Source organism: Syngnathus typhle, linkage group LG19 (genome assembly GCF_033458585.1).
Source record: "Syngnathus typhle isolate RoL2023-S1 ecotype Sweden linkage group LG19, RoL_Styp_1.0, whole genome shotgun sequence".
In the NCBI taxonomy this organism is placed as follows: Eukaryota; Metazoa; Chordata; class Actinopteri; order Syngnathiformes; family Syngnathidae; genus Syngnathus; species Syngnathus typhle.
Window position 1 is genome coordinate 9,607,445 of NC_083756.1, and position 22,668 is coordinate 9,630,112.

At 45.0% G+C, this 22,668-nt stretch overlaps 2 protein-coding genes and 1 long non-coding RNA gene across 3 annotated transcripts in view; 2 read left to right on the forward strand and 1 right to left on the reverse strand.

Moving 5' to 3' along the window:
• Positions 1–22,668, forward strand: part of LOC133143967 (WD repeat domain phosphoinositide-interacting protein 4-like) — a 60,273-nt gene that overhangs the window by 28,437 nt on the left and 9,168 nt on the right. The gene's annotated exons all lie outside the window — the stretch shown is intronic.
• The window catches only part of LOC133143976 (uncharacterized), a 69,029-nt gene continuing 58,039 nt past the window's right edge, over positions 11,679–22,668 (reverse strand). Inside the window, exons 2-4 of the long non-coding RNA XR_009710525.1 lie at positions 12,427–12,469; positions 12,219–12,269; positions 11,679–12,114 (exon numbers count right to left, since the gene is read on the reverse strand). This is a non-coding gene — a long non-coding RNA (uncharacterized LOC133143976). The remainder of the gene's footprint in view (positions 12,115–12,218; positions 12,270–12,426; positions 12,470–22,668) is intronic.
• LOC133143970 (E3 SUMO-protein ligase ZBED1-like) lies at positions 12,139–15,716 on the forward strand. Its single transcript, XM_061266302.1, has 3 exons — positions 12,139–14,493; positions 14,575–14,668; positions 14,791–15,716. Exons 1-3 carry the CDS (start codon positions 14,014–14,016, stop codon positions 15,159–15,161), a joined length of 945 nt encoding a protein of 314 aa, XP_061122286.1. The 5' UTR covers positions 12,139–14,013; the 3' UTR covers positions 15,162–15,716.

The window sequence follows — 22,668 nt, forward strand, 5'->3', positions numbered from 1 at the left end:
AACTCCTCCCTATCTACTGGCTCTGTCCCTCCTGCCCTCAAGCTGGCTGCCATCACCCCCATTCTCAAGAAACCCGGTCTCGACCCCAACTCCCCCAACAACTACAGGCCCGTCTCCAACCTCCCCTTCCTCTAAAATTCTCGAACGTGCAGTTGCCTCCCAAATTAAATCCCACCTTCACCACAACAACCTATACGAAACGTTCCAATCCGGCTTCCGCTCACTCCACAGCACAGAAACTGCCCTCCTCAAGGTCACCAACGACATCCTCCTCTCCGCCGACTCTGGTTCCCTCTCCATCCTCATCCTCCTCGACCTCAGTGCTGCCTTCGACACCATCAACCACTCCATCCTCCTATCTCGCCTCCACTCCTCCCTTGGTTTATCCGGCACTGCCCTCTCCTGGATGAAATCCTACCTCTCTGACCGTCAGCAATTCATTTCAATCAACAACTGCACCTCCTCCACTGCCCCAGTCACCCACGGTGTCCCCCAGGGCTCAGTACTTGGCCCCTTACTCTTCACCATCTACCTCCTACCCCTCGGTCAGATCCTCCGCCACCACGGCCTTCAATTTCACTGCTATGCCGACGATACACAACTATACCTTTCCACCACAACCATCACCACAGCCACCCACTCCACCCTCACCACCTGTCTCACAGACATAAAAACCTGGATGCAAAATAACTTTCTAAAACTCAACTGCAAAAAATCTGAAATAATCATCATTGGCCCCGACTCCCTCACTCGCTCCACTCAGGACTTTTCACTAAACATCGACGGCTCCCTTGTCACTACCTCCACCCACATCCGCAATCTAGGTGTAATTTTCGACCCTACCCTCTCATTCCTCCCCCACGTAAACCACATCACCAAAACTGCATTCTTCCACCTCAGAAACATTGCCCGTGTTGGAAAATTGTATATATATGTTATCATGCGTTCTCTTTTAGTTTCTATATTACTATATTACAGTAAATGATGTCTCGTTAGATCTACCGTTAGATTAGATCTGCGTACGTGCGTTCGTTGTTCTGCTTTGCTGTTCTTATGTCCACCACAGAATACCACATCAGCCAAGGTGTGAGGTCTTGTCTCGGTCAGCGAGAGACAGCAGCAACGACATTGTGTCAGCCTTCCTCAAGTGGCTGACTCGGCACCTCACACCCTCAAGAAATGGAGCGCTGGGAGCGCCCCTGGTCCTTGCTGATAAGACTGCTTGAACCCATTGAACTTGATGAACTCTGTTTGCTCTTTCCTATGTCGCCACATTAGCATAACGTTTGCAGTAATCTACACACACCAGAAGTTTCCTGCGCTTACCAAAAGCAGAAACCGTTTGCGCTTCCCCCTACCCTTATTTGGTTTCTGCTACACATGTGATGAGGAAAATTCCCCAAATAAAGAGAGCAAGGATGCAGACAGACTTTAGTGTAGGTTGGGCATTGTAAGCTGTCTGTACTGCACTCCTTGCGCAAGCTACGACTCAATATTCTGCCTCACTTGTGGTCTGTCCGTTGGTGCGTTTCTCTTAACATTTATTCACTCTGTCTGTAAAAACCTAACAGAAATTGGGGGCTCGTCCGGGATTTCTATACGTCCTTGCGGCTCCGGCGGGACTCCTCGACGCAGGAAAAATCCTTGGCCAAGGTAAACAAAAGCCCTTTGACGGGACTGCCTCGAGCGGTTCGGCTGGACGCTGGGGGGACTGCCGAAATCACCCGAGGAAAAGGACCAGCGGACTGTGAGTAGGAATATTGATTCTACTAAAAGGAATGAATGAGCGGTGACAAGAGGTCACTTAAAGAGAAAAGTGACGAGAAGTCACTAAAACCTTGGGAATTCTAGACCCTGTCAAGTGAAATAGGAACAGTTAAATTCCGCGGGGCGGTGCGGAGCCCCCTAACTAATTGTTAGTTAAACCTAGCGATTAATTGTTAGTTAAATTCCGCAAGGAGGTGCGGACTCCTCTGTTATTCCTAAAAGTGGTGAAAAACGCGTGTGGTGTGTTTGTGTGCGGTTTGACTGAGAGTGATCTCATTTGAGCTCTCCTCTATATAAAAACACAGGATTGTAAACAGTGGCTTTGTGTGAGGTGCAGAGGCTAGAGAACTCTCCGCTTCCCTGCTGGGAAGGTGAAAGGAGACTTACTCCACATCGAATATTTAACCACTGTCCTGTGAATAAAGTTGGCTTTAGGACACTGTAGGTGCCATTCGAACCGCCAACTCCGAAATTTAGAAAATAAAACCATGGGAAATTTAAACAGCAAACGAAACTCTTTACCTCGAGATAAATTAAAATGCAAAGATTGGAAATTAATGGAATGGGTCGACCCTAAAAATGTGAAATATCTCGATAAATGGATAACGAATTATAACTTCGATGGTCAATTGAGTGCAAACTCATTAAACAATCTCAAACAATCGATTATTGCCAAACATGGTGCAAATAAAAAGAATAAAGATGGGTATCATTTAATAGTGAAATGGGAATTGGAAGCAGAAAAAAGAAAATGTGGACAAATAAAAGAAAAATTAAAGAACAAAAGGAGCGAAGAAAAGTCCGTCTCCAAAGAGAGCCTTTTATTGCACAGACGAGAAGATGATGAAACTTCGGTAGCGCGGCCTCGCTTGAGAGCCGTGCCCGAGGAGGGGGTGGATTCAGATGAGAAAGATGAACAGATTGTTAGGAGAAGTACTGTGGAGCGCGAGCGATTGTACCCACAATTGCCGGTCGTAGATGACCCTCCAAAATATAGTGATTTTGCTCACGCCATGGTTACGCGGAGCCGCGTAAAAGCGGAAGCTCCCTCTCCATCGGCCCCCGTAGCAGACGGCAGCCCGAACTACATGGGCGCAGGAGTAACCGAGGCCTACCCAATGATTCAAGTGGCAAACCCCCATGATGACGGAGGGCCCACTATTTTAGTCTACAGAACGTGGACTCATGCTGATGTAAAATCAGCCACTGAGGGAATAGCAGTGCCGTCTGAAGATGTTGAGCAATATTGTACTGACATGATGCAACTCATTGCTTCTTATAATTTAAGAGGAGATGAGGTGCAACAAGTTTTTATGGCAACTTTGACCAAAGACTGGGCCAGTGTCAAGGGCAATTGGGATCCTTTTGATGAAAATGGCCGCCCATTGGAATATAATGGGCTGCCATTGAGAAATCAAATTGAGCAACTTTTGGGCAGGATAAAAACTAAATTTCAACGTAGAGCAAATTATGCAGAAATTGGTCGAACCAAACAAAAAGAGGATGAATTGTTTGAAGATTATAGACACAGATTGGAGAAAGTGTTCAAAGCCAATAGCGGCTTGGTACCTGGAACTGAGGTTTACAACCAGCAGTTCAAAAATGCTCTACATACAAATTCGCGACCAGCAATTCAAAACTGGGTTGTGAAACATATGATCACTTTCCCTACTTCCACACTGCCACAATTTATTGATCATGCCATGCATGCTGAGAAAGTTGTTAATTTGAAAAAAGGAAAAGAAAAAGGGAAAGTGGCTACCATTTTTTTTGCTGATAAAGACTCACATGATGCATTTTATCAAAACAAAACTTTTGAACCTTACCAGAAGAAGCATGGTCGTGGAAACTTCCGCGGCAAGGGCAGGGGAGGCTACCGGCATGGTGCTCTCGGTTATGGCCCGACAGGTCAACCGAAGCAACCTAGCACTCAGCCTCCTGTCTGCTGGGCGTGCGGCAAGGAGGGCCACATAGCAAAATATTGTCCGGACCCCCATAAAAGCGGGGCTGTCCCTCCCTTGTGACTAACCGACAGTCAGCATGGAACTGAAGGAGCTGTTTTGACAACAGCTCCCCCTATTGATGCAGATTTGAACATTCAGGACTTGTTGATGAACAATGTAGAGAAACCTGTGATAACTTTGTTTGTGAATGGTACTCCCATTACCTTTTTGTGTGATTCAGGAGCGTGCATCACTACTTGTCGCGACATTCCTGCGGATGTGCGAGAAGGCGGGAGATCCTTTTGGGTGAGGGCAGCAAATGGAATGACAACTCCAGTTCCTCAGTCTCATCCAGTCTGGATACGGGACCCTGAAGGAGGAAGTTGTTGCATTCCTGTCTTGCTGATGCCAAATTGCCCTATTAACTTGCTTGGAAGAGATGCTCTCACTGCTCTTGGTCTTTCTCTAGTATCTCTTGATGACAAAATCGTTGTCAAAAGGCGTCACCAATTACAAATATTTGGTCAATTTCATTGCTACTATTTTTATTCATTGGATTTAATTGACCCCGAGGTGAGACAATTTGGGTCTCCTCTTTTGGCACGGGCCAGAAGCCTTTTGCGATGCCCTGAGCAGGCAATGGAACCAAACGACTTGCACGTGACCTTGTGGCACAAGGACACGCCCGGTCCTGACCAAAACTACGAAGCCATGCTTAAGGCTGCTACGCCTATCATCTTGAGAGCAGCTTTCCTCTTACATGATGGTGAAAGCCGCGCTTGTGTAGTCATGCAGCCAGCTCCCTCTAGAATCGAAAATTTACACAAGACGGCCACCCCGCTCCATATCTCTTTGTTCCGACCTTTTTCATCCACATGGCAAAGCGTGGGATTCATGGCCAAAGACGGATTGGCTGCCCTTGACTGGACTCGAGATAGTTCTGGTGTTCTTTACAGTCCTTCTACCAAGCTTTTCAGAAGTGTCTTGAACCACATCTTTTTCCTTTCTTGTGGTGTGCATGCTAAAACTTGTTCTGAGAATGCACCCTCAGCTTGACATTTTGTGTTGTCACCAGGAGATGAGCAGGTCCTCGCTGAGGTCCCGACTGATCTCTGGTCAACAGGGCCCTCTGACGTTGGGTTGGTGAAAAGTGCACTTCCTGTTGTCATTAGACCTAAGACTGAGTACCGTCCTTGTGTGCGACAGTATCCATTGAAACCCGATGCCCTGCAAGGCATCGCACCTGTTATTTCGGATTTGCTAAAAGCCGGTGTCATTATTCTCTGTCCTGATTCTCCTTGTAATACTCCGATTTTTCCTGTGAAGAAAGCGCCTCCTTCTGTCGGGTGGAGAATGGTGCAAGATTTGCAAGCAGTGAACAGCGCCGTCATTCAGAGGGCACCTTGTGTCCCTGACCCACACACCTTGTTGAATTCATTGACGCCTGATGCAAAGATGTTCTCAGTAATTGATATTAGCAACGCTTTCTTCTCTGTTCCTGTTGCTGAAGAAAGCCAGTTTTGGTTTGCATTTACTTATGCTGGCTCGAGGTACACCTTTACCAGACTGCCCCAAGGGTACTGCGAAAGCCCAACTATCTATTCGCAGGTGATGGCGGCCAGCATGGCAAAATTTGTCCCGCCAAAGGGAAGTCAGATTTTGCTCTATGTTGATGACATTTTGATTGCTTCTCCTGATTTTGATTCTTGTCAGACGGACACACTTGCAGTGTTACATCACTTGGCGAAGGAAGGCCACAAGGTCAGCAAAAACAAGCTCCAACTGTGGTCCGAGGAAATTAAATATTTAGGACACAATCTTAGTTCCCAAGGTCGAACTATAATTGAGAGCAGGAAAGTTTCCATTTTGCAGGCCCCTAAACCACTCACTAAGAAACAAATGATGTCTTTTCTGGGTCTTGCTGGTTATTGCAGGAGCTGGGTGCCTGATTATGCCCAAATTGTCGCTCCTCTGTCCAAATTAATGTATGTTGAGGACATCTCGATGTCCACTCCACTAAAATGGACTCCTGAGGCGGAGGATGCATTTGTGTTGATCAAGCAGGCATTGGTCTCTAGCTCCACTCTAGCCTTGCCCAATTATGACAAACCGTTTGTCCAGACTGTTGATTGCAAAGGTCATTATATGACCTCTGTTTTGATGCAATCGCATGGCTTGAAACTTCGCCCTATTGCCTTTTATTCTTCTAAATTGGATAGTGTTGCTTGCGCTCTCCCACCATGTGTGAGGGCCGTGGTGGCGGCCTCCATGGCTGTGGAAAGCAGCGCCAGCGTTGTGTTGTTTCATCCTTTAACGCTGAAAGTTCCGCATGCAGTGTCAGCTCTTTTGCTACAAACAAACATGACCTTTTTGTCGCCTGCACGTCACTTGTCGTGCATGGCTACTTTGCTTTCCCAACCGCATCTGACCGTTGAGAGGTGCACAACACTCAATCCTGCTACTCTCATTCCTCTTCCGGATGACGGTGATTTCCATGATTGTGTCGATGCGGCCCAACAAGTAGCCAAGGCTCGGCCCGATCTGGAGGACACACCCTTGTCTGACGGTCACGTGGTTTTTGTTGATGGATCTTCGAAGAAAAATGCTCTTGGCGTGACCCTCTCTGGTTACGCTGTCGTTACAGCTGACGAGGTTTTGAAAGCTGTGAAACTGCCTTCCCATATGTCGGCACAGGCCGCTGAACTCATTGCTCTCACGGAAGCTTGCATTCTTTTCGCGAACAAGCCTGTCACCATTTGGACTGACAGTCAGTATGCTTTTGCCACAGTGCACGTCTTTGCTCAACAATGGAGCAACCGTGGCATGGTAACATCTACAGGCAAGCCCGTCACCCATTCGACATTGCTTCCCCAACTTTTGGACGCTGTCCAACTGCCCTCCAAGGTGGCGGTCTGCAAATGTGCTGCTCATACTACTAGGACTGATCCTGTTTCTTTGGGTAACGCCTTCGCGGACAGGTCTGCCAAGGCTGCCGCTGAAGGCGTGCTCCATGTCCTCTCTTCTTGTACTGATAGCGATTCCGTGTCTCACGTTTCTCCTGACGTGCTGCTTGACATGCAATCTCAAAGCCCCTCCCAGGAGCGCCTCTCTTGGGAGAAACGGGGCGCCATTAAAAATGACAATGGCCTTTTTGTGTGACCTCTGGGCAAGCCTGTCTTGCCTCGGAACTTGTATAAGTGGGCTGCTATTTCGAGTCATGGGGTCACCCATGTCTCGACAGGGGGGATGGTGAAACAGATTGAGTCCATTTACACAGCATACGGGTTTGCTGGTTTTTCGCAACAATTTTGCAGAGCATGTTTGATTTGTGCTAAACACAATCCACAAGGTAACTTGCGACCTCGGAGAGGAAAATTTCCGACTCCATTGTATCCATTTCACACAATACATATGGATTACATCCAATTAAATAAGAGCGAGGGAAAAGAATATTGTTTGGTCATCATCGATGCGTTTTCTAAATGGGTAGAAGTTTTTCCCACTAGACATGCGGACGCACTAACAGTAGCAAAAGCATTGTGCAAAGACATTATTCCAAGATATGGCATTCCAGAAAAAATTTATAGTGACAATGGTCAACATTTTGTCAATCAAGTGGTGCAAAACATTGGGAGATTGTTCCACATAAATATAAAGAACCATTGTTCCTACCATCCACAGTCAGCTGGCTTGATTGAGCGTTTTAATGGTACTATAAAAAATAGACTAAAAAAATGCATGGAGGAAACTAAACGACCATGGACTCAGTGTCTAGATTTAGTGAAAATGTACATGAATGTTACAAGTACGACTGGGTTGACTCCCTATGAAACCATCTTTGGAAGGCCGTACAGGCTTCCTCAGTTTAAAAATGTTTGGGACGTGCCGGAAGAGGCCACTTTGGCCGACTACATGAGAAAAATGTTGGAACATGCTAAAAATCAGACCAGTAACATTACTGACCAACCCATCTCTCCGCAGGAGGACCCCAAAGTGGTTCCGGGAGACTGGGTCTTGATCAGGAGCATCAAGAAGAAGAATTGGCACTCGCCCAAGTGGGAAGGTCCCTTTTTAGTGCTTCTCACAACACCTAACGCTTTAAAAATAGCCGAACGTAACACGTGGATTCATTTGTCACACTGTAAAAAGGTGATCTCCGCAGACCCAACCTAAGTACGGAAGGTGTGCAAGTCTGGTAATAGTGCCTGATTCTGGTGCCAAGATCCAGGGTTGACACGAAAGCCAGCAGAAGCATTCCAAGCCACCAACCCGAAGCTCAGGGAGTTGACTCTGAGGAGATCTAAAACTAGGTGTTAAAATGCCGTTGGAACAATGTCTTGCGAAGGTGCGGGATGGTTGCAAACCTTGGGAAGCATTCATTTGGATTTTTGTCATTTTTGGTTTCACTGTAGTTGGGACAGTGTGCTATATGCGCATCGGCCCTGTTTTTATAAAACACACGACTCCAGACAGTTCACCTGGAGTTTCCACTGTTCCTGATTTACCTGTAGTTTCCGCTGTTTCTGATTCACCTGATGTTTTTACTATTTCTGATTATGAGTTTTACAAACTTTGTTCGACGGATAACGATCCTAGGCACAGTCGCGATAGTTCCGTTGGTTCCCGATATTGTCCATGGGATGATGTTGCTTCGCGTAGACATAGGCGTGAGGTCTCGTCCATTAGGCCCACCTTTAAACACTGCACGCCTGCTCTCGTTCACGACGGTATTTCCTGCGTGCCATGGCGCATAGCCAACGCGTACCTACATTCATTGGCGTTCACCGTGGCCCCAAACACGGCTTCCACTATCACCGTGCCCTTGAAGAGTTTGAAAGGTACCCGACAAGGCTGGCTCACTACGGGTGACAAATGGCCTGGGTATTGGTGGTATTTGACTGTCAATCCAGACATTTCGGACTGGAGCGCCTTCATCACCTCGCAGGTACCAGGTTACTGGCCTCCTGGCTCCAGTGAAGAAGCTGTGTTTTTTGCTAAACGTATCACTTTGAAGAACCAAGGCTCAAGCCTTCTTTTGACCGTTACACTCCCTGATGACACGGTTCGGCCCCCTCACGCTACCCTGCTCAATACTTCCTGTTGGGGTTTTCAGTTGTGGGCTTGGTCCTCTGGGAAGGATCCTCAGTTTCCTATTGTCCTTTGCGTTAACAAAACTATGCGGGGCGCTGACAGTCCCGTGTTGAGCGACTTTTCCAAAACATCTGGGGCGGTGATTACGAGCGTGGCCCTCACCGATGTAGACAGTCACTTTGTGGCCTCCACAGGTATGAGTGGCCAGACTAACAATTGGCTCCTCATGGCCGAGCAAGCTGCTAATGTGACTAACACCAGTTGCGTTGTGTGTATGGGCCCACGGCCCCTCTTGAGAATCATTCCCGCGAGTGTGGCTCCTGAATGTGCGATTTTTGTGATGTCTACCCCTTCCATTCCGTCTGCTCATCCTTGCTCCAGTTGGGACAAGGTCTATCCCGTTTCCTCCTTGGCAAAGTCCAAACCCCTTTTTTCCACTGATGTTGCTAAAGGTAATTTCACGTGCATCAAGTTGCCCGGTACCGGCGCAAGCCTAGGCGTTTTGTCAGCTCCTTTGTGCACTTCCCTGTTCTATGGCGCTGCCTTTTCTCACCCATCGCTCGTAGTGATATTTGGTTTTGGTGCAACACTGACAAACTTTATGATAGTCTCCCTTTTAATAGCTCTGGTACTTGCGCTTTGGTGACCCTTTTGCTTCCCGTTTTATTAATGCCCGCATCTACTCATGAGCTAGACGTTTTTATTGATTCTTTTGTGCCCCGACCCTGGTCGAGGGCTAAGCGGAGTGCCGAGTGGCAAGGCGCGGCGGATCCGACCTATATAGATGCCATTGGAGTTCCCAGAGGAGTGCCGGATGAGTATAAGCTGGTGAACCAGATAGCAGCTGGTTTCGAATCCTCCATTTGTTGGTGGTGCACCCTTAACAAAAATGTTGACAGGATCAATTACATCCACTACAACGTGCAGAGGCTTGGAAATTGGACCGAGGCGGGCTTCAGAGCGGTCCACTCCCAGCTGGCCGCGACTTCCCTCATGGCTTTCCAGAACCGGATGGCCCTTGACATGCTACTCGCTAAGGAGGGCGGTGTCTGCGCCATGTTCGGTGAGCAATGCTGCACTTTTATCCCAAATAACACTGCAGCCGGCGGAAGCCTGTCCCTGGCCCTTGAGGGTTTGAGGACCTTGAATGGGAAGATGAAGGACCACAGTGGTGTGAACACGGAGGTTTGGAACAGCTGGCTGAATGTGTTCGGCAAGTACCGCACCCTGGTTTCCTCGGTCCTAGTCTCCCTTGCCGTTTTTTCTGCTGTTTTGACCTTGTGTGGATGTTGTTGCATTCCGTGTCTCCGGTCCCTAATTAATAAATTGATTACGACCGCTATCTCTCCGCCGGCTGACGCTTTTCCGTTGCTCCCTGAGGACGACTTTGAGCTCCCACGGCCCCCGAGTTGTCATCTTCGCATTGACTCCATTGATGAGGCCCCCGCTGTGGACCTGTCCGACCTTTTTCCTGAGTCCGACGTTGTCTGATTGGCTTCGGTCGCCTCCCGGGTGTAAATTTGTTCTTATGACGTATGATCCTGCGGCTGAAAATCTTTTGAAGTAGCCTTTGGGTGATTTGAGGGTCTCTGAGAACTTATGATAAACAGGGGGGAATTGTTGGAAAATTGTATATATATGTTATCATGCGTTCTCTTTTAGTTTCTATATTACTATATTACAGTAAATGATGTCTCGTTAGATCTACCGTTAGATTAGATCTGCGTACGTGCGTTCGTTGTTCTGCTTTGCTGTTCTTATGTCCACCACAGAATACCACATCAGCCAAGGTGTGAGGTCTTGTCTCGGTCAGCGAGAGACAGCAGCAACGACATTGTGTCAGCCTTCCTCAAGTGGCTGACTCGGCACCTCACACCCTCAAGAAATGGAGCGCTGGGAGCGCCCCTGGTCCTTGCTGATAAGACTGCTTGAACCCATTGAACTTGATGAACTCTGTTTGCTCTTTCCTATGTCGCCACATTAGCATAACGTTTGCAGTAATCTACACACACCAGAAGTTTCCTGCGCTTACCAAAAGCAGAAACCGTTTGCGCTTCCCCCTACCCTTATTTGGTTTCTGCTACACATGTGATGAGGAAAATTCCCCAAATAAAGAGAGCAAGGATGCAGACAGACTTTAGTGTAGGTTGGGCATTGTAAGCTGTCTGTACTGCACTCCTTGCGCAAGCTACGACTCAATATTCTGCCTCACTTGTGGTCTGTCCGTTGGTGCGTTTCTCTTAACATTTATTCACTCTGTCTGTAAAAACCTAACAGCCCGTCTCCGGCCCTCCCTCACATCCTCTGCTGCCGAAACCCTCATCCACGCCTTCATCTCATCCCGAATAGACTACTGCAACAGCATCCTCTACGGCATCACCTCCAAAACCCTCAACAAACTGCAATATGTCCAGAACTCCGCTGCCCGCCTGCTCACCGGAACCCGCTCCAGAGAGCACATCACACCTGTCCTTCATGACCTCCACTGGCTGCCTGTCAAATATAGAATCACCTTTAAAATACTCCTCACCACCTACAAGGCACTCCATAACCTGGCTCCACCCTACCTCTCTGACCTCCTCCAGCCACACGTCCCATCCCGTTCCCTCAGGTCGAGTGATGCCGGCCTCCTGGAGGTCCCCAAGACCAGGCGCCGAACCTGGGGCGACAGGGCCTTCTCCGTGGCTGCCCCCTCTCTCTGGAACGCTCTCCCCAGGCACATCAGAGATGCCCCCTCCCTCCCTACCTTCAAAACCACCCTAAAAACCCACCTCTTCACATTAGCCTTTCCTAACTGACCCTGCCCTTGGTGTTTCTTTGTTCTTCTTATTTCCCCCCCCCCCCCCCCCCCACACACACACACGCATGTAAAGCGACTTTGGGTACCTAGAAAAGCGCTATATAAATCCCAGTTATTATTATTATTATTATTATTATATGACAAATTATGAACAGAAATTATGATATGAATTAAGAGTGGATTATATCCCAGTTGAAAGCAAATAGCATTATTACTTACCAAGGACCGTCGTACTTGCGGTTGGTTTATTTCAAATTGCCTTAAGATTAGGGCGTCTTTTGAGGCAATCGGATAGTTCCATGTTTTATGTGTCTCCACAACATTGTGGACGTTTGACACTATTTGTATTAAATACACCATACTCTCAATCATAATTTTTTCAAACTCTGAGATGAACAGAAACAGAAATAATATACAAAAATTACCTAGTCAGAGACACCAATTAGTTTCATACCTTCAAATAACTTATTTTCTTACTTTGCAGCGACATAGGATATCTCTGCAACCTTCTCACTGTCAAAGAATGAAACAAAAACAAAAATATCAGTAAAAGTAAAACATTTTCCAATTATCAAAAACTTTGTAAAAGTATGAAACATCCTAAAGTAAATATGTACCTGTTGGAGAAAGCAAGGAAGGACGGATGCATTTCTGTTGGGCCCGAGTCTCTGGGAGCGGGGGGAGGAAGGGTGGTGTTGGATTGTAAAATTTAACATAAGTATTGAAATACATTCAAATAATAAATAAAATATCACTTTGCAAAGCTAACTCAAAACAATATTGATTACATCAACATTTAATGATATATCCATAATAAATCTGTACCTTGTGGACTTCGGAGAGTTCTGGGGGAAAAAGGAGCTTGACTCTGTGGGGTCAGAGTCTCTGTTGGCGGGGGGGGGGGAAGAAGAGCAAGACCTGATAAGTAACTCAATACACAACACAATTATAACTTGTGCTGTTGTTTTTCCAATGTGCCAAAAGTGCTGTTGTTTTTCCAATGTGCCAAAAGTGCTGTTGTTTTTCCAATGTGCCAAAAGTGCTGTTGTTTTTCCAATGTGCCAAAAGTGCTGTTGTTTTTCCAATGTGCCAAAAGTAATGTTGTTTTTCCAATGTGCCAAAAGTAATGTTGTTTTTCCAATGTGCCAAAAGTAATGTGTTTTTCAATGTGCCAAAAGTAATGTGTTTTTCAATGTGCCAAAAGTAATGTGTAGGGGTGTAACGATACATCGATACACATCGATTAATCGATATAATGCTCTACGATATATTGGTATCGATGCTAAACGTAAACATCGATTTATATCGCCGTGTTTGACCTCGGACATTAGACGCGACTTTATTTTGAAATCCAGTTCATTGTTGCTTGCTTCCTCTTTCCGCGAGCAGGGCGCGGCAAGTTGTGTTGTGAGCAGAGCAGGCAGGTGAAAGGGGAGGCGCTAGCTAGTAAGCGGCTCCTGGCCTGGTGCTACAATGGCTAGTGACGAGAACATTTGCTCCCCCTTAGGCTTAAAATCGTTCGTTTGGAGGCACTTCGGATTTCAGAAAAAAGATGGATCAACGGACAAGAGGCGTGCTGTTTGCAAATACTGCCATGCGGTGATAAAATACTCTGGGAACACCACAAATCTCGCCGCACATCTAAAAAGAAAACACGACATCTCTCCCTCAAGCAGCGGCCGCGAAAACAACACAGACACGACGCCCTCCGTGAGCACATTTTTCCCCCAAATGCTAAGTAAAAACTCTAAACGAGCTAAATCCATCACTGCTGCAATTTCATATCATATCTGTAAAGACTTGAGACCGTTTAGTAGCGTGGAGGGTGAGGGATTTTCCGAGTTAATGAATACGCTAGAGCCCAGATATACAATACCATCGAGACAGTACTTTAATGTGTACCACGTCTATATACCCGTGTTAAAGCGGAGGTATTACACGAACTAAAGGAAGCAGGACGGGTTGCTATCACTGCAGATGGATGGACTTCTCGCTCAACTGAAGCCTACATTAAGGTCACTTGCCACTACATTGATACAGCATGGACGCTAAAAAACTACGTGCTTCAGACTTGCGTTTTAAGTGACTCTCACACAGGACCGAACCTAGCCTCTGTCCTAAACGAAGCATGTGAAGAATGGCACATTGCAGATAAAAACCCAGCTCTTGTAACTGACAATGCCAGGAACATGACCGTAGCAGGAATAGAGGCGCATCTGTCACCGCACATAAAATGTTTTGGACATACTATCAACTTGGCAACTCAAAAAGGACTCAAATGCAATGATGCTGCCTGTCTTTTAGGTAGAGTACGCCGTGTTGTGAGTTTTTTTCACCGCAGCACGCTGGCCAATGCTGTGTTAAAAGAGAAACAAAAACTACTTGATCTCCCACCACACAAACTCATCCAAGATGTCATCACACGTTGGAACAGCTCGTTTGATATGGTGGAGCGTTTTTTGGAGCAACAGGCTGCTGTGTGTGCTGCACAGCTTGATCAAAAAATCAAAGTCCATGAAGAATGATTTACAAATACTAAATGAAGATGACATATCCACAGCTGAAGAAATTATACAGTTACTGAGGCCTGTGAAAACTGCAACTACAATAATGTGTGAGGAGGCACAACCAACTATCTCAGTCATTGCTCCACTGAAAAGTAAATTGATTGAACATTTCAGTTTCTGTGAGGATGGCATGCCACTGATCAAAGAAATGAAACAAACAATGGCCAAAGAGCTCAAGCATCGTTACACAGATGTCCAAGAAGTATTAAACACTGCAGCTGCCCTTGATGCAAGATTCAAGACCCTGCCCTTTCTGTGCAAAGAGGAGAGGGATGCCACATTCAAGAATATCATAAATGAGGCTGCACACTTGTGGGACCAAAAAGTAAGTAAGATTAAATACTAGCACATGATAAACGTATTACCAGATAATTATTAACAATGCACATCTTTTATCGGTTCATAGGAAGACACACAGGCTCATGATGCCACTGCAATGGAGGAAACTCACACAACACACCCATCTGAAGAGGCATGTGATGATGAGTTCCATGCTTCAGGTGTGTATTTTCTGCATAATTAAATAACACCTAATTATTGTAAGTAATTCGGTGTTTGTTTTCTGCATAATTATTATAAACCTGAGCCCTAAAACGATGTTTGTGTTTTTGTGTCATTTTAGAATATGTTCCTGTCTCAAAAAAAAACAAAGCAATGGAGGATCTGTTTGGGGACACATACACTGCGAGCAGCAACTTCGTGAAAACATCCAAGCAGCTGGCAGAGATGGAAGTAAATAGATACAAAGAGACTGAATTATTAACACTCAAAGGTAATCTGTTAGAATGGTGGGGAAGTCATGAAATGGAGTTTCCCCTCCTTGCAAATCTAGCCAAAACCTATCTCTGTATTCCTGCAACAAGCGTGCCCTCCGAGCGTGTATTCAGCACTGCAGGTGACATTGTCCGCTCAGAACGTAGTGTTTTGACACCTGAGCATGTCGATCACTTGATTTTCTTGAAGAAGAACCTAACAAAGAACGCACTATCATAAATCTCAATGCACTAAGCAAACATGTGACAAACTACTTTTGATTTTTTACTACATGTTGTATTATTGTCCATATTGAACAGTTCAAAGAGTAAACAGCGTGTAATGTTAAAATTCTATATAAAGAGTTATAAATTAAGTTATTTTTGTTTCATAGAAGAGTTAAATGACAACATACATATTTTATCTATGTATAGTTCTCTGGTATTGCAAAGGTTTTTTTTTGCATTTGGGTGCTCAAAGTGTAATGTTTACTACTTTCATTATAAAGAACTTGTTTTTGTTTTGTTCAGTAATGCACTTTATCATAAATTCCAATGCACTGAGCAAACATGTGACAAACTACTTTTGATTTTTTACTACATGTTGTATTATTGGCCATATTGAACAGTTCAAAGAGTAAAGAGTTGGATGGTCAAGTTGTAATGTTTACTACTTTCATTATAAAGAACTTGTTTTTGTTTTGTTCAGTAATGCACTTTATCATAACTTTATCATATCACTTTATCTACTTTGTATACTACTAAATGTAATTTCCTAAATAAAGAGTTTGCAGTACCTTGTTGATTTTGCGTATGAATTGTTATAAATCAGGATATTGTTCTATATTTTTTATTTAAAAAAAAAAAAAAAAATCGATCGTGGAGCACTATATCGCGATATATCGTGATCGAATCGCAGCAGGCTTTAAGATATCGGCAATAATCGTATCGTGTTTCTTAGTATCGATATAATATCGTATCGTGACAAAACCCGCGATTTACACCCCTAATATCAACCTATTTTAGATCTAAAAAATCAACCTATTTTAGACGTCTATTTCTGGTCTATAAATCAACGTATTTTAGATCTATAAATAAACCTATTTTGAACGTCTACTTTAGGTCTATAAATCAACCTAAGGGTCTATAAATCAACCAAATTTAGGTGTCTATTTTAGGTCTATATATCAACCTATTTTAGATCTAAAAATCAATCTATTCTAGACGTCTATTTCTGGTTTAAAAATCAACCTCTTTTAGACATATATTTTTGGTTTAAAAATCAACCTTTTTTAGACGTCTATTTTTGGTTTAAAAATCAACCTTTTTTAGACGTCTATTTTTGGTCTAAAAATCAACCTATTTTAGACGTCTATTTTTGGTTTAAAAATCAACCTATTTTAGACGTCTATTTTTTGTTTAAAAATCAACCTTTTTTAGACGTCTATTTTTGGTTTAAAAATCAACCAATTTTAGACGTCTATTTCTGGTCTATAAATCAACCTATTTTAGACGTCTATTTCTGGTCTATAAATCAACCTATTTTAGATCTATTTTAAACGTCTACTTTAGGTCTATAAATCAACCTAAGGGTCTATAAATCAACCTAATTTAGGCGTCTATTTTAGGTCTATATATCAACCTATTTTAGATCTAAAAATCAACCTATTTTAGACGTCTATTTCTGGTCTATTTTAGATCTATAAATAAACCTATTTTAAACGTCTACTTTAGGTCTATAAATCAACCTAAGGGTCTATAAATCAACCTAATTTAGGCGTCTATTTTAGGTCTATATATCAACCTATTTTAGATCTAAAAATCAACCTATTTTAGACGTCTATTTCTGGTCTATAAATCGTCTATTTTAGGTCTATATATCAACCTATTTTAAATCTAAAAATAAACCTATTTTAAGCGTCTACTTTAGGTCTATAAATCAACCTAAGGGTCTATAAATCAACCTAATTTAGGCGTCTATTTTAGGTCTTATATATCAACCTATTTTAGATCTAAAAATCAACCTATTTTAGACGTCTATTTCTGGTCTATAAATCGTAACGCGCTTCCAGCCAGTCTTTGCAGGCACGAGCAATGTTTCAAAGAAAATTTGATCAACATGCGACGGGCATTTTTTGCCAGATCGTTCCAAAATCGTTTGCAGTGTGCCCCCTACTCGTCTGTTGTGGCTTTATGCTCTGATACACTGTTGTAGTGTTGTCACTAACCGTGGGTTGCTTACTGGTTGTTTCACCAATAATACACGGAGGCAAGGATGCAGTACGAGTCGATCTTTACTGCCCGCTCAGTCAACATCTCCTAGACCCGCCATACAGACAGACCACACCCCCGAGCACCGAGTGCTCGATTCCAATCTACCACATCCCTCTTTTCCAACTGAGAAGTAGCTTATCTAGTATCGGTTACCTTAACTCTTTGGTATCAACATTGATCACAATTTTGACATGCATATATCAATTACAAACAAATCATGTTTCAACAACCCAAATGGCTTTCAACAATCTTTTTTCTTTTTTTTTTTCTTTTGAACCTATAACAGTTTATAACACTTCACGATAAACACAAAACATCCACACTTTAATTTCTCCATCTCTTTCTTTCTTAACATGGAGTAACAACATCACTTTGTCATTCAGTGTACCTGGCAGGGCGCCTAACTGCTCTGCCACTCCTGGTATAGCATGTGGGCATGCCGTCCACAGGCACAGGACTAGGGTTGCGTGGTACCGGTTCCAGTGGTGGTGAGTCCACTGTTGCAGTAGCCTGAGTATGTTGAAACTCAGAGTCCAAATGTTCATCAGGGTGAGAGTCTTTGAACAGGCTTGGGTGTATCTTCCTCAGATGTCGCCTGTTCCTCCTGCGTGTCCTCCCTGCCGGCGTCTGTACAGTGTAGGAGCGTGGTTCATCTCGCTGCCTGATGACAACCGCTGGCTCCCAGCCGCGTCGCGTCTGCATGTGCACCGTGTCTCCTGGGGTCAGCACTGGCAGTTGCTTTGCACGCTGGTCGTAGCGTTGCTTTTGCCGGGACTGCAAGTCCTGTATTCTTTCGAGAATATGCTGTGGGGATGACTGTTTCAGCACAGCACTGGAACATGGAAGTGTGCTGCGCAGGACTCTACCCATCAACATTTGTGCAGGTGTCAGGTTTAGTCCTGTCACCGGTGTGTTTCTCAGCGACAGCAACACTAAATGTGGGTCAGTGCCAGTCTGCACTGCTTTCTTCAGCGCGTGTTTTACTGTCTTAATGGCCCGCTCCGCCATTCCATTCGAAGAGGGAAAACCTGGGCTGGAGTGTGTGAGCTTGAACTCCCATGAAGCTGCGAATGACTGCATCTCATAGCTGGCGAATGGGACATGATCACTCACTACCTCCTTAGGTATCCCATGTCTGGCAAAGACAGACTTCATCTTCTGAATCACCGTGCGAGCTGTTTTATCAGTCAGGTTGAGCACTTCTGGATATTTTGTCAGGTAATCCACCAACAGCAGGTATGACTGACCATGCAGCTCGAAGATGTCAGCTCCAACTTTCATCCATGGCAGTTCAGGAACCTGGTGTGGAATTAGTGGCTCAGCCTGGTGTTTGGGCTGTAGCTGCTGGCACTGCACACATTTTTCCACCATTGTCTCTATGTCTCGTGTCATGCCAGGCCAGTAAAGGACTTTTCTCGCTTTAGCTTTAGTACGCTGCACGCCTTGGTGTGCAAGGTGCAGCTTCTCCAAAATCACTCTCTTGAAGCACTCGGGTATTATGATTTTGTCTCCGACCATCACAATGTCATTCACGATGCTGATATTGTCCCTCATTGGCCAGTAACTGTGTAGTTTACTGTCCAGACTTTTCTTTTTCATGGGCCAACCCTTCAAGTGTTTCTCACATACAGCTTGTAACACGCCATCCGCTGCCGTTGCTGATTTCAGCTGGCTAAGTGTTTCGCTACTCAGCGCGTCTGTGGCTTCCAAGGCATATACAACTCTCTCATCACAAGGGTTCTCATTGAGATTGCCACTGTCATTGCACGCTGTGGCGCGTGAGAGCGTGTCCGCGATGTACATGTGTTTGCCTGGTGTATATGTCACATTCAAATCATACCTCTGCAGTTGTAGAAGCATCCCTTGCAGCCGTGCTGGCGCTTTGCTCAGTGGTTTGCGCACAATGACCTCCAAAGGTTTGTGATCAGACTGCACTGTTACTGTTCTTCCGTAAACATACTGGTGAAACCTTTTAGCAGCAAACACTATGGCAAGTAACTCTTTCTCGATTTGCGCATATCTTTTTTCAGTGTCCGTGAGCGCTCTTGATGCATAGCACACCGGGTGGCCATCCTGCAGCAGACAGGCTCCCAGTCCATCCTTTGAGGAATCTGCTTGCAGAGTCAGCGGCTGCTTGTGATCGTAGTACCTCAGCACAGGCGCTTGTGTGAGGGTAGACTTCAGCGTCTGTAGTGCTGCGCTGTGGTGTGGGCACCACTGCCATGCTACGTCCTTCTTTAGCAGCTGTCTGAGGGGTGCCGTGAGTGAGGCTTCATTTGGTATGTACTGCGCCAGGAATTTTGTCATTCCCAGCAGGCGTTGGAGACTTTGTTTGTCGTCCGGGGTCGGCATGTCGACAATCGCTTTGATCTTGGCGTCATCAGCCCTCTGTCCTGCTGCCGTGATGATGTGTCCCATATATTTTACTGTGTTCACTTTGAACTGGATTTTGTCTTTGTTAAATTTCACATTGGCAGACTTTGCTCTCTCCATTACTTTCTGCAGGATTTCATCATGTTCTTGCTCTGATGATGCTGCTATAATCATGTCGTCTGCTATGACGTACACACCTGGAATGTCGCCGAAGGTCTCACAATTCTTTTGTTGAAAGACTTCACTGGCCGACTTAATCCCAAATGGTAGCCTGAGGAAGCGAAAGCGTCCCCACGGCGTGTTGAAGGTGCAGAGCTTAGATGATGGCTCATCTAGCTTGATCTGCCAGTACCCATCCTTCTCATCCAAGATGGAGAAGATGGATTTTCCAGCCAGTCTGCTGCGCACATCTTCAGGAGTAGGAATGGAGTAATGCTGGCGCTTGACTGCCTCATTCAGGTTGCAAGGATCCAAACACACCCTCAGCGACCCGTTCTTTTTCTTAGTGGCAACAAGACTGTTCACCCATTCTGTTGGTTCATTCACCGGTGTTATCACTTTTCTGTTTTGTAAGTCTTTGATTGTCACTTTCAGCGCATCCATGATGGAGAGGGGTACATTCCTGCATGCGTGAATCACAGGAGTGACGCTGGGGTCAACGTGTATGTGATGAACTCCAGGAAATTCCCCCAGTCCTGTGAATACATCAGCATATCTCAGTAGTAGCTCCTCTTTGGTGGCTGGCGGTTGTTGTTGTTGTGGAGCCTTTGCCGCGAGCGACCCCATTCTCTTCACCAGTTGCAGCTCTTCACAAGCCTCCCCTCCTAGAATTGGCTTGTCTGCTTGGCTACTCACGTGGAAGTCCAGCACAGCCTTGCGTTTAGACGTTCTGCATTCTAAAGATGCAACACCATCTGCTGTCAGGCGTGCCCCTCCAAAAGCTATCAACATAGTCTTTGTTGGACGCAGCTGAACGGGACCTGGTAGCTGCTGGTATAGCTGCCTGGGCAGCTGTTGGAATAATTTAAGTAAAGCCTTGTCATTTATTAGTTTATGGCTTTACTTTCATCTAGGTTTTTCTCTTGAGTGACAGGGATTCCTTTTGATCCCTGTGGATTTTATCCTTCCTGTCCTTATGTTATCTGTGTGTTTTTGTTTCTGTAAGAGGCCTTCACTAACAATGAGCAGAGCTTATTTACATAGGCGAAATGTTCTTATTTGGTTGAAAGAAACTTCATTCCTTTTAGTTAACTGTAGGTTTGGTTCATAGATGGTTACAAGTTATCCCATATTTACTCAATGTTTGTTAAAGTGTTTAGGACAAGTCACTCGTTCTTATTGCGTGTTACTTTACTAAGTAGATAAAGTCTAGCCAAGGTTTAGTTGCATTGTTCCACAGGAGTTATCTGATCTCGCTCGGGGACGACTCGGCCAACAACTGGAAGAGAACAGACGGGCAAACTCTGCGGGGGTCACGGGTCGACAATGAAGTGCTAATTCACACCACACTACATTCTTTTGCTAATCAGCGTTGCTACAGACACAATCTCCCCTCCCTTTAGTGTAGCAACGCCTCTGTAACCAGGGAAACCAAAACATTAAATAGAGGAGCACGTGGAGGGAGAACTCAGAATTGATGGAGATTGTAACCGAGTTTCCTCTCTCTATCGTTCTCCTCGCGAGTAAACCTGTTCTGGTTCTTTTCTCCTCTTCCTTCCAGTGTGTGGTTTAATGTCTGATGGTATTTAGACCTAACATTTAATTGGTCCTTCAAGCCGGATGCCAAAACACCTGAGGATTCCAGCGGGCAGCAGCGGAGATCCAGAAAGACTGCGCGTGGCAGGACCTCCCTAGGTGGGGTCCTAGAATCCTTTTCAAGGGCTGGCTGTCTGCTCCGCCAGCTGGAGTCCAAAGGTTGAAGGCAATCCGAGGTGCAGAGGTGAGGAGAACCAGAGGGTGAGTTTGTTTTGTTTTTTAAAAGAATGAGCGGCCGAGGGCTCGTCGCCCTATAAGAGTCCTAGGACAGAACGGAGAGGTCCGTTCTAAAGGTACCAAAACGGAAAGGTCCGTTTAAATAAGAGTTACTCAACGGAGAAGTAACTAAACGGAAAGGTCCGTTTAAATAAGAGGACAGAGGTGTCCGGCGGAGAGGTCCGTTTGTAGGATTAGCGTAGTCCGCGGGAAACAGGAAGTTAAACCGAAAGTCACGCAATACTGAATGATTGAGAGTGTGAATGGGAATACGTATCACTAGATATAGTACTCCATATTAAAGCAGTGGGGAACACATAACGTGGTTCTGTGGACGCAGTAGGCAAGGATTCTCCACCAGCCACCAGAACGCTGGTAGAAGTGAGAATCACCACAGGATCTTTTCGTTATCCCACTGGAAACACCCGACTTTAGAAACCCCTATGGTTTTACAGTTGGGACCAAATTGATTAAAATGGGGAACGAGAAGAGTAAAACTAAAATCCGAGATACTCTAAAATGTAACGGTTCGAAAATAATTGAAAGGCAGGATCTCGACCAACTTAGAAATTTCGATAAATGGGTTAAAAAGAATATAAATTTGAGGGACAACTAAAAACAACCAAATTATTAGGACTTAGAGGTGCCATAAACGAAACAACAAAAAGAAATGTTAAAGAAATTAAAGAAGGCATCTGATGATGGAGAGAGAGAGAGAGAGAGAGAGAGAGAGAGAAAGAGAAAGAGAAAGAGAAAAAGAAAGAGAAAGAGAAGAGAGAAAGAGAAAGAGAAAAAGAAAGAGAAAGAGAAGAGAGAAAGACAGAAAGAGAGAGAGAGAGACAGGGAGACAGGGAGACAGAGACAGAGACAGAGAGAGAGAGAGAGAGAGAGAGAGAGACAGAGAGACAGAGACAGAGAGAGAGAGACAGAGAGAGAGAGACAGAGAGAGAGAGAGAAAGAGACAGAGAGAGAGAGAGAGAGAGAGACAGAGAGAGAGAGAGAGAGAGAGAGAGAGCTCAGAAAGCACTGTATTGCAGGTAGAAAGATGATGAGACTGGGCCTAACAGTAGGCAGGCAAGAGAAAACCAAAATTTACAGAGAGTTAGAGAAGAAGGGGGAGGTCTAGAGAA

Coding starts and splice junctions, on each gene's coding strand:
- LOC133143970 (XM_061266302.1), top strand. CDS start 14,014: ATGTCATCACACGTTGGAACAGCTCGTTTGATATGGTGGAGCGTTTTT. Junction 14,494..14,574: donor CACACTTGTGGGACCAAAAA/GTAAGTAAGATT, acceptor ATCGGTTCATAG/GAAGACACACAGGCTCATGA. Junction 14,669..14,790: donor TGATGAGTTCCATGCTTCAG/GTGTGTATTTTC, acceptor GTGTCATTTTAG/AATATGTTCCTGTCTCAAAA.